Source organism: Stegodyphus dumicola, chromosome 3 (assembly GCF_044657685.1).
Source record: "Stegodyphus dumicola isolate Sdum_Otavi_A_Nest chromosome 3, ASM4465768v1".
Classification (NCBI taxonomy): Eukaryota; Metazoa; Arthropoda; class Arachnida; order Araneae; family Eresidae; genus Stegodyphus; species Stegodyphus dumicola.
Window position 1 is genome coordinate 40379524 of NC_140770.1, and position 12348 is coordinate 40391871.

Below are 12348 nucleotides of genomic sequence, written 5' to 3' on the forward strand. Positions count from 1 at the left end.
CTCTACGTGTTGGCATTGTAATTAAGACCTTTTGAATTTTTCATAGCAAAAAACATTGCAAGCTTTTTTTTCTTTAATTTAATTTCTGTTTTTCTTTTAATTTATTTGTGTTATATTTCCTTTATTGTCTAGGATGGTTATAAAGTAAGACATAGTTTTTGGGTTTCTATCTAAATTTTATCTATGAGCAGGAACTGCACTAGCTGCTGTAAGACTAGAGCTGTGTATTGGGTAAAGCATGGAGAAGACATTTAAGCCAAAATAGTGTTTCTTAAATTAGCAGTTGGGCGATATGTAGTACTATATGGGGTAAATAATGTTCACAGATAAAAGAACAACAGAGATTGCCCATATTAAAATTAGTATACAAAAGAGAAAAATTTTAATTAATTGCATAACAGAACATGATAGACACTAATTGGTGCCCTATTGATGAAATAGGTATTCCTAGGGACAATTTTTGAGTGTGTCTAAAATTCCATTTGATGTGTTGTGCATTTAATCTCAGAACTCGGTCTTAAAGAATGTTCATTGCATGTGTAGTCAGGTTACCAAAGGAGAAATGCTGCCATGATTCTGCTACATGTCTTTTAAATATTCCCATAGTACAAAATTGCATGCAGTAATGTCTGAGATTCAAGACTGCCAAAGAATTTAAGCGCTCAAGCTTGCTTTGATCAGTAAAGTGCTACTGTAGATTATCAGTAATGATCAATAAAATACATAAACACATCTTTGCTTCCCTTATATTACTTTTCTTGTAGGTATATTTGAAAACTAGCACTGTTGTGTATTGTTTCTAACTTGGCTGTTTAAAGGAAATTCAATTCATTATAGGAGGAACATTTTTTAACACATTTTGTCATTGGAAACAAAAAGTACGGTCACTACGTTAAGGAATATCGAATTCATCAATGACACATTAATTAGTATTTTTGAATTATTAATGCATTATTTTGTGTAACATATTAATTTTTTTCTATTCTGTGTACTTGTGTAGTAAATTTAATGTTTAATTTTATAATTTTTCTTTTTAACATTATTCTTTTTTGTACAGAAGCATATATTCCATTGAAAATTACTTTTAGAATCCTTAAGGCCGAAGGCAAAGATGGGTTGGAATTAGGATCGTTAACTAGAACAGAAAGATTTTTTTGAATGTGAAATGCCTCTAGAAAATCCAGTTCTCCAATGTTCTCCAAGATGTTTTTTGAATAATTTTGGCAGCAGAAAAATTGAAAGTGTGATCTTTATTACCTTCAAACAGGGTAAAAGTATCTTCTATGTAGCGGAACCATACCGAAAGTTTAAAGTATGAAACAATTTTGATTCATAATAATGCATGTAGATATCAGCCAGGAAGAGACTGAGGGTGCTTCCCATGGCTAATCCCTCAGTTTGCTCGTAATATTTATTTTGGAAAACAAAATGCATTTGTTTCAAACAGAGTTGAGTGAGAGAAATTAGCTCCTCAACTTCGATGCAAGAGAAATGAAATTCGCAAAGTCTGTTTTCTAGACATCTTAACGCACCCTCCTCTGGAACATGGTTTCTTTTGATGTAAAATCATTATTCACCAAGTTCTAGTGGAGGGTGCATTAAGGTGTCTAGAAACAAGACTTCTTGAATTTCATTTCCCTTGCATCGAAGATGACGATTTCAACAATGAATTCCATTGATCCTGCTATTCAGTTCACTTTTGAACTTGAGACTTGCAATTCTCTTCCGTTTCTCGGCATTTTGGTCACACGTAACACATCCAACTTCAGTACTACGGTTTACCGTAAACTTTCACTGGTTTGCCTTCCACCACAAATCATGTCATGCGATTAAACAAAAGTTAGCTTCATTTTATTCCTATGTTTTGCGTGCTCTTCAAGTTTGCTCCTCCAAACTATCCTTTCATGAAGAACTCAATTATTAAAAAGCAATAGCTATTGACAGGGGATTTTCACCCAAAATTATTAATCAAGCAGTTAAAAAATTCTCATCTCAACACACCAAAAGGCACACTCTTCTTTTAGGAGATTATAAAAATTATGTCGTCATTTTCTTCTTTCCATCAATTAGCTATAAAGTTGCACGTATTTTGCAGAAATTTAACTTTCGGGTCATTTATTCTCCCATCAATAAAATTCCGAATTCCATATTAAATGACCCCATTCCGGATATGAATTCCTGGGGTATTTACAGGATTCCTTGCCAGTGTGGTTTAATTTAGATTGGCCAAATTAAGAGAGCCTTAAAATTTCACATTAAGGAGCATGAGGCATATGTTAGAAAAAAGGAAACACAGAAGTTTGTTGGTCCAAAAATCACACTTTCAATTTTTCTGCTGCCAAAATTATTCAAAAAACATCTTCCATTGGTGAACTGGATTTTCTGGAGGCATTTCACATTAAAAAAAAATCTTTGTGTTCTAGTTAACGACCCTAATTTCAATCCACCTTTGCTTTCAGCCTTTAAAGAAATTATGTTTTAGTTCTGGTTTCATCAATAGATGGCACTAGTAGCTTATCTCCTGTCCAGGCTTTCTTATTTTATCTTATCTTATCTAATCATTATATCTTATCTTGTTTATTTGCGCTTTTGCAGCTGAGGATGATTCGGTAAAACCATCAAATCTAGTCCTGTGAAAATTTACAATATAACGCTGATTTTTGTTGCTTGACTTCTAAATTAATATTTGTTCGGCGTGTTATTGTAGCTTGTCTATTTCAGTGTTAAGATTATTTTAAATTTTTAACCAAGCGGGTGTTAGCCCAGAAGGGCTATTAGTCTTGTAATAATATTTTGTGTTGAATCACTTTTCAAATCGTTACCACCAAATATTGTTGCTCTGTATTATATTTTATGTTAAATTACTAAGAGTCTGCATGAATGTATGGATGTATGGTTCTCGCATTGTGAAAAAACAATGGTACTTAAAGTGCCAATGATAGTATATCCAAATAAATAATTTTGCCAATGAGTTAGTTTTTGTTAACTGATTATAATGATTTTCAGTAAAAGAAAAATGTTAAGGCAATAAAACAGCTTTAAGGTACTTTTAATGCATATATGCTTTTACAGTAGTAAAAAGCATCTGTGCATGCTTCTAGAAGACTATAAAACTCATTTGAAAATGCTGTGGGGGGAATTTTATCCAGATACATTTAATTTTTAATCATACTACAGAGGGTAGAATCTACAAAAAATTTGAGAATTACTAATTTTGCTTTAGCTTATAGTTCAGCAAATATGCTTATTTACATTTCATGTATTTTTAGCAATATCGTCTTCTTCCTTATTTGGCTGCAACCTATGCATTGTACCATTTCACTTCATGTTATAATAATGACTTGATCAATATACAAATGAAAATTATATTTGGTGAGAAAACATCTGAATTGGTAAGTAGTAGTAAAACTTTTTTTATCCCTGAACTCTGACTTGAAATTTTATTGGTTTTATAACTTTTAGGTAATTTATTGAAAACTTGTTCATAATGGAACTCTCCTTTTGCTTTTGAAAATGTCTTATTGCATTGTATAATTATTTTAATGTGTAAATCTTTTTTATGTAAGTTCTGCAATTGTAATAATGAAGCTGTATTATTTGTTTTTCAAATTTTCATGTCGACAAAATTTTTTATTTTCCAGTCAGACCAAGTTGCTGAACTCCATGCCTTATGTTCAGCTGCCAAGCCTGTTATAACATGGACAGCTCGAGATGCAATTCAAGAATGTCGAGAAGCATGTGGTGGTCATGGCTATTTGCAGGGTAATTAATGCTTCTGTCATTTTGAAGGTTCATTTTTACTTAATGGTGCTAATCCCTTCTGTATTTTTCAAATTAAAAAAAAAAAAAATCATAATTTTTCAAATAATTGTTTAAGTTATGAAGAGAAGTCCTGTTTTTTCCCCCTCATTTTAACAGTTATTTGACAACTCCTATGCATTAAATATAAAATTATAGAGTGAAGATTGATTTATAACCAAAAGAATTGGCAATGATAAAATGTGTAATTTATTTCTATGTTATTTTTGTCTTGCTTCTTTTACACTTGTATTTAACTCTTAAATTATTTTTCATCTTAATTAGCCTCGTATATCTTAATGTAATTATTTCATAGGATTACATTTCAACTATGTGATTAGCCTGTGGTTTGGAAATGAATTTTTCTTAAACTTTCATTCTTTCAATGTCAATGGAACAGCAGAGTTCAGGAATATGTTTTGTCCACTCAAAAATTGTGAATTACTTACTGTATGTGTACTTTATGACTGAACATATGAATCTCCACTGTTACCATTTTTTAATTTATTTATTTAAAAACTATTTTAAATAGCTTTCTGATGATTGTGGGCAGGCATTTTAAAATTAATTTATGGAGGATTTAGCTGTTAAATTTTTCTTCCTACTTTAGCATGGTAGTAACAATAACATTTGAATTCACTTTTACTGTGCTGTGCATGATAGCAGTAACACTGTGTTTGGCATTAACAGCTCAACAATTGGCATTAACAACTTACAGGGATAAATTCTCTTTTTGGATTGTTTCCATCATAGATCAACGTGGGCCAGTACTTTTTTATAGAAAGATGCATGAACCAACTGATGTATCTAGTGGGAAGACATAACTTTCATTGTTAGGTCATTTTAACAATGGTCAAAATTTTCTAAACATAAGAAATACATTTCTTGTGTTAGTAGAAATATTGAGGAAACAAGAATCAATGGTAATTCTCACAAATTTACAATGCTAGTTTTGAAAGTTTGAATACAGAACCTTCATCTTCATCTGCAGAAATGAAAGTGATAAAGGAAAAGCTTGTTTTCGTATGATAACAATAAAAACAGTAAACCTGAAAATTTCAGAAAATTCCTTAAAACAAAAAAACGAAGAAGCTGCTGATGCCATATAGTGATGAAAAATAGAAACTGAGTGTAAAATCAGATTGAAATTTGGATCATTAACTAGAATTGAAAGACTTTTATGAATGCAAAACACCTCTAAATATCTAGTTCACTAATGGAAGATGTTTTTTGAATAATTTTTGGTGTGGGGGGGGGAAACTAAAAGGGGATTTTTTAACCACTAATTTGGGGCTACAGAGGATTTATGAGTTTCTTTTTTCCGAACATATGCTTCATATTCTTTAGTCTGAAATTTTAAGGTTCTCTTGGTTTGATCAATCTCTATTAAACTACACAAGCAAGGAATACTGTATTACTCCATGAGTTCATATCTGGAATGAAATCTCTTACGTATGGAATGTGAATATGCAGTTTCATAAAAAGAACATCTAGTTACAGCAGTGTTACCTCTTTGGTTTTTAATTTGTTTCTTGCTGTGAAGAATTCACTTTCAGGGCATGATTTCAACATGGACAATGATGTCATTGAGACAGTCTGTAATAATTTGAGGCTGAGGACGAATCACTCTATAATATGATTATAAATAAATTGCAGCATAGAATGTGTAAGTACATTGATATAGGGTTTGATTGTGTAGAGAAATCATAATGAGAAGCTGTAGCTCATACACTTCACTTTGAAGCTAAAAAAAATTCCCCTTTCCCTCGTAAATTATATCGAGTTTTATGATCTGAATGACGTAGTATAAAATGACTTTTAAGACAAATTTGCCAGTCTGAAGTTGCAATGCTGTGCAACGGGAAGATATTCCTATTTTTGATATTTAAAAGTTGGTTGCTATCAGTTAATAATTTCAATAACAAAAAATGATATAGAATAGCGCTCTTTAAAAATTAACAAAAAAGATCTCTAATTTTTCTTTCTGTTCTTCCATTTTCTTTCTTCATAACTTGAGTTGAAATATATTGAACACATAATTTAAAATACTTTTGATAAATAAATTATATCATTTAGATCAAATTGAGACCATTGTTGTGAAGGAAACATATAATAAGTGGCAAATGAGTTTTAGCAATTGATTTTTTATTCATTTATTAATTAACAATTTTACTAATCTAAAGTAATATTATGTTGCCAGTCTTACCATTTTTCTATTTTCAGCATTGATTGAATTTATGTTGTTCCTTATGAATAACATTTTTTTTTTAAAGTTATTGGTATGAATTAATTTTTTAGAATCAAACAATTAAGAAATCTAAGTAATAGTTGTTCACTTGGAATGTGGGATTTTAGCAATCTCATTTTGACAGTTTGCAGGCATCGAAATATTTTTCACATAATTATGGTCATTATGTGATCATTATCACCATTAATCATTCGCAGGTTACAAAATCCCCGTGGTTCTGCTTTTTATTTTATAACAACAGAGCATTGCTTTGCATAAAGTCCTCCAAATATCTAATATTTCGCATGAATGAAACTGCTATGGCTATTGGTACTTCATTTTTTAGCATTTTTATTTGATCATTTAGTAAGAGCTTTTGTTTGAACTTGTTTTGTAACATTTGCTTTATTAGCTAACTGTTTAGCCCATCATTATCACCATTAATCATTCGCAGGTTACAAAATCCCCGTGGTTCTGCTTTTTATTTTATAACAACAATAGAACATTGCTTTGCATAAAGTCCTCCAAATACCTAATATTTCGCATGAATGAAACTGCTATGGCTATTGGTACTTCATTTTTTAGCATTTTTATTTGATCATTTAGTAAGAGCTTTTGTTTGAACTTGTTTTGTAACATTTGCTTTATTAGATAACTGTTTAGCCCATCTTTTCAAAATGAAGAACCATGCATTTTCTGGATCCTAATGCTATAAGGCCATCATACATTTTTAAGGTGTCAGTGGGTGCAAAGTGCAAGAATTTTATTTTCATCATTAAAATAAAAGGGCTTTAAAAATAAAGCATTCTTAGATATTGGCATTCTTATGTTATTTAGCAATGTTACACAAAGTTTTCTACTTTTCGAAATTTTCTTCATCCTATAAGTTGCTTTCAGAATTTTTTCCCATTAATTTCTATTTCATGGTCTGAAAATGTAAACATACTAAGTTTGATGGCCTACTGTTGTGTGCTCAGAAAGGGCTGAAAAGAATAGTTTTAAACAGAAATTCTGTATATTTAACACATCGTTCAATAAGTCCCAAGACTAACTGAGAAAACAACATACATTTCACAAAATTCACATTTATTCATCAACATGATCACCATCAAGAGCTATGCAATCATTCCAACGCTTTTCTAACTTTTCTATACCATGCTTGTAAAATGATTTGTCCTTGTCTGTAAAATAAGCTTCAGTGGCAGCGATGATTTCCTCATTTAAGCCAAATCTTTTCCCTTGGAGCATCTTTTTCAGATCAGCAAACAGCCAGTAGTCACTAGGGGCTAGATCTGGGGAGTATGGTGTGTGGGGGGGAAGCAGAGTAAAGCCCAACTTGTTCAATGTAACCAGTGTTTGCATTGACTTGCATTGTCTTGATGGAAGATGAATTTTTCTTCTTCATGTGCGGTCGTTTTTTTGCGATTTTGGTCTTCAGATGCACCAGTAACTCACTGTAATAGGCGCTATTGATAGATTTTCCCTTTTCAAGGTAGTCGATGTAAATTATACCTTGCGCATCCCAAAACACTTATGCCATGACTTTGCCAGCTGACTGTTGCGTTTTTGGATGCTTCGGAGGGCTTTCACCGGCTGCACGCCACTCAGCTGACTGCCGCTTTGGCTCTGGAGTGACATAATGGATCCACGTTTCATCCATTGTCACATACCACCACATTGTCACCAACGCAAGAAATCCTGTTTATTGCGAGTACAGTGACAAACAGCTCTGTGAATCATCGACTCGTAGTTGCTTTTGTTCCATTGTGGGCACACGTGCCACCCATTTGTAAAACACTTTTTCATGCCCAACTTTTCATGTAAAATCGCACATGCACTTCCAGTTAATATGTTTACCTTCTCGGCAATCTCAAGAACTTTCACTTTGCGGTCATTCAGCATGATTTTCAACACTTGTTTCACATTTTCCGGAGTGACTGCTTCATTTGGCCTACCTGAGTGTGTCGCATCATTTGTATCCATGCGACCGCGCTTGTAATCAGCATACCAATGACAAATGATTGTTTTCGATGGAGCAGAGTCTGGATAACATTTTTCAAGCCGTTGCTGAGCTTGGACAGTATTTTTGCCCATTAAATAGCAATGTTTGATCAACACTCTAAATTCATTTTTCTCCACAAATGCAGAAGTAGCATCACGTTCACCACAGTAGCTTCGCTGTTTCCGCTACGAATGCCATGAAAATCAGACACGGGTCATTTGATGGTTAGTTCTTTCGAACAACGAAGTCAGGTTGATATTACTATGCCATCTGTTGGTTAGTCCCGAGACTTATTGAACATTGTATTATCTGATTCAGAAGTCAAACAACAAAAATCAGCGTTAATTCACAAAATTTTCACAGGACTAGTTTCGATGGTTTTACCGAACCATCATCTTCAGCTGCAAAACCGCAAATGAACAAGATAGGAAATAATGTTTAGATAAGATAAGAAAGCCTGGACAAGAATAAGCAAGTGGCGCCATCTGTTGGCGAAACCAGAACTAAAACATAATTTCTCTAAAAGCCGAAGGCAAATTTGGATTGGAATTAGGATCGTTAACTAGAACAGAAAGATTTTTATGAATGTGAAATGCCTCTAGAAAATCCAGTTCTCCAATGGAAGATGTTTTTTGAATAATTTTGGCAGCAGAAAAATTGAAAGTGTGATTTTCGGACCAACAATGTTGAGCAACAGAAGACTTCTGTGTTTCCTTTTTTCTAACATATGCCTCATGTTCTTTGACGCGAAATTTTAAGGCTCTCTTAGTTTGGCCAATGTAAATTAAACCGCACTGGCAAGGAATCCTATAAATACCCCAGGAATTCATATCCGGAATGGGGTCCTTGAGTATAGAAGTTGGAATTTTATTGATGGGAGAGTAAACAACCCGAAAGTTAAATTTCTGCAAAATATGTGCAACTTTATAGCTAATTGATGGAAAGAAGGGAATGACAACAGAATTTTTATAATCTCCTAAAATAAGAGTGTGGCTTTTAGTGTGTTGAGATGAGAATTTTTTAACTGCTTGATTAATAATGTTGGTTGAAAAGCCCCTGTCAATAGCTATTGCTTTTAAATAATTTAGTTCTTCATCAAGGGCTAGTTTGGAGGAGCAAACTTGAAGAGCATGGAAAACATAGGAATAAAATGAAGCTAACTTTTGTTTAGTCGGATGACATGATTTAAAGTGTGGTGGAAGGCAAACCGATGAAGGTTTACGGTAAACTGTAGTACTGAAGTTGGATGTGTTACGTGTGACCAGAATGTAGAGAAACGGAAGAGAATTGCAAGTCTCAAGTTCAAAAGTGAACTGAATAGCAGGATCAATAGAATTCATTGTTGAAAGAACTCTATTTAAATCATCTTTATTACCTTCAAACAGGGTAAAAGTATCGTCTACGTAGCGGAACCATGCTGGGAAGTTTAAAGTTTCAAACAATTTTGATTCATAATAATGCATGTAGATATCAGCCAGGATGGGACTGAGGGGGCTTCCCATGGCTAATCCCTCAGTTTGCTTGTAATATTTATTTTGGAAAACAAAATGTGTTTGTTTCAAACAGAGTTGAGTGAGAGAAATTAGCTCATCAATTTCGATGCAAGAGAAATGTAATTCGCGAAGTCTGGTTTCTAGACATCTTAATGCACCCTCCACTGGGACATTGGTGAATAATGATTTTACATCAAAAGAAACCATGAGTAAATTACGAGGAGAAATGTTTTTAACCTTTTTTACAAACTCTATTGAATTTTTTATGGTGTAAATGTTATTGTCTAATAGAGTGGAAAATCTAGAAACTAAATATTTAGCTAATGGATACGAGGCAGTACCTAAATTTGATATAATAGGGCGGAAAGGAATACCACTTTTATGAATTTTGGGAAGCGCATATAATTGTATTATCTGTCATCAGAATCTTAGGCTTTTGTTTAAGGCACTGGCACACAGAATTTCTTTCCAATGGGTTCAAGTCCACTATAAAATTATGGGCAGTGAAAAGGCTGATACATTGGCTAAGAAAGGAACTTTGATGAAACAATGCATTACTCGAACACTTTCTTTTCATGTGACTAAATTGTTTTTTAACTTGACTCTTAAGAAAATTCTTAAACATTATATGATTCAATGTGCTATGGACAAGAGATGGAGGATTCTGGGGGGAAGAGAGATCCATTCCCAGTTTTCCAAGAAAGACAGTGGTGTCTCTGTTTAGATGTCTGACTGGACATGACTGTTTGCAAAGGCACCTCTGCAGAAGTGAAGTGGTGGATTCCCCAAAGTGTGTTTTGTGTCACTCGAATTAACCTATGATTTTTTTAACCTTTAAATAATTGCATTGCGTTTTCTAGGTTTAAAGACATTCTTGAAAAGTACTGGAGAGCCCATGAGCTAATGGCTTAGGTGCTAATGTTTGACATTTGTAAAATAAGCAAATATTTTTTGTTATTCTTTTTTTAATTGATATTTATTGTCAAAACTAATATTTTTTTATTTTAGCAAGTGGTTTTGGCCATCTTAGGAATGATAATGATGCCAACTGTACATATGAAGGAGATAATAATGTTTTGCTTCAACAAACAAGCAATTATTTGCTTGGACTTTTAAAGAAAAGAAATGGTAATTTTTTTTAAAGCTTATTTTTATAATCTTGATCTTATAATCGTAATAGTATATTGTAATAAGTGGTAACTACAGGTATGTGTTACTTCACTTTCATTACATTCAGCATCATGATGGAGCTTCACCCTTAAATAGATGTTTCTTTTAAATAAATGTTTGTGCTTATCTCAGTGAACAATTGCCTAACAGGTAGCTTAATAGAGTACAAATTTCAAAATTTTGACATCCAATATCTGGAATGATCTAAAATCCAGACCTCAAAGCCACCAACTTTTTTCTTAAAGGATTTTTCTCGGGGGGGGGGGGTATGCCTTAGAATGTGCATTTGATTTTTTCTCCCTTAATAAAACAGGCAGAAAGTCCCGATTCTTAATTTCACTTCATTAAATAAAATAATTCATTATTAAAGATACAATCATTTTAGCATAAATTTGTGTGAGCAATAATTTGAATCCATAGCTGCATGTCTGTTTTGCATACATCTCAAAACGAAACATAGAAACATCGTTGATCTTACACCTGCTAATATTCTATATCCTTGATGCCAACCTGGCAAATCATTATTTATTATATTTTGCTTTCATAACCACATATTTATCCAACACATGACAACCTGTGTAAGGACTCGTACAGCTATGCCTAAACAAATTTTTTTTTTTTTTTTTTTTTTTTTTTTTTTTATATTAGTAATTGAAAAACAAAGAGTATGGTAGCCTTTTCTGTTGAAATTATGCTTGGCGATGATTCTTTAAGTTAAATGTACTATAAAATATTGACGAGGAAAAATTTAACAAAAATTTCTTTTTATGTGCTAAAAGTACATTTTCATAATGATATTCATGGACCAAAAGATTATGTATAGTGCTACTTGAATTAAAAATAACTGATTTGTTATTCACATAAACGCAGAATCGGTGCTAGATCTCATATGGATGCACTGGGCAGCAGAATTCAGGAAAAACAAAATTTTTGGAATTTAAAGAAGCACCGAGCAACAAAATTAAGGGATGGCAACATTTTTAAAATTTATGTAAAGCACTGGGACCCAAAATTTAGGGACAACAAAAATTTAGAACTTAGAGATGCACTAGGTAGAAGAATTTAGGACCTGCAAAGACTTCATCAGGTGGTAAAATATTTAGCACCAGCCCTTGATAAGCCGTAAGTATATATAGGAATTTATTCAGGCCTGAGCTAAGCCTTAAGCATTTGCCATAAGTAGAAGTAAGTATAATAAATAATTAAACTAATGCACTTCAGGCTCAATTGTCTCAGTGCTTGATAAAAGCAAGACAAAATTTACCGGAACAACTTGGCCTTCGTCGCCAGTCAGGCTATGCATTATTGACTAGGCTAAACTATAACTAGGCTAAAATTATATTTTACTGATTCTAAGGAGTTTCAGTAAATATAGCAGATTGCGCTGTTCCTGAACTTTTGATTTGATCCAGCTTATTATTTTTTGCAGTCTTATTATGACAGCAATTATATAGAATTGAAGTATTAACTTTCGATTACGTCAAAAAGAGTTTCTATTTCTAGAGCTGCAACAGGATCTACAAAGCAAAAACATGTTTTAATGTCCATTAAACAAAAATGTGGAATTGCTGCAAAAAATGGCTAGAGGTATAGCTGTCTCAAAATTAAGCAGGAAGTATGAAATTGGAAAGTCAATTATGTATGAGCCATAAGAAAAT

The 12348-nt window shown here is 32.7% G+C and overlaps 1 protein-coding gene across 2 annotated transcripts in view; it reads left to right on the forward strand.

Moving 5' to 3' along the window:
* Nucleotides 1–12348, forward strand: part of LOC118203496 (peroxisomal acyl-coenzyme A oxidase 3-like) — a 70848-nt gene that overhangs the window by 26610 nt on the left and 31890 nt on the right. For both annotated transcript variants that reach the window (XM_035375781.2, XM_035375782.2), the window contains 3 exons: nt 3270–3392; nt 3642–3762; nt 10529–10648. In XM_035375781.2, the coding sequence (XP_035231672.1) occupies nt 3270–3392; nt 3642–3762; nt 10529–10648 (364 nt within the window). The remainder of the gene's footprint in view (nt 1–3269; nt 3393–3641; nt 3763–10528; nt 10649–12348) is intronic.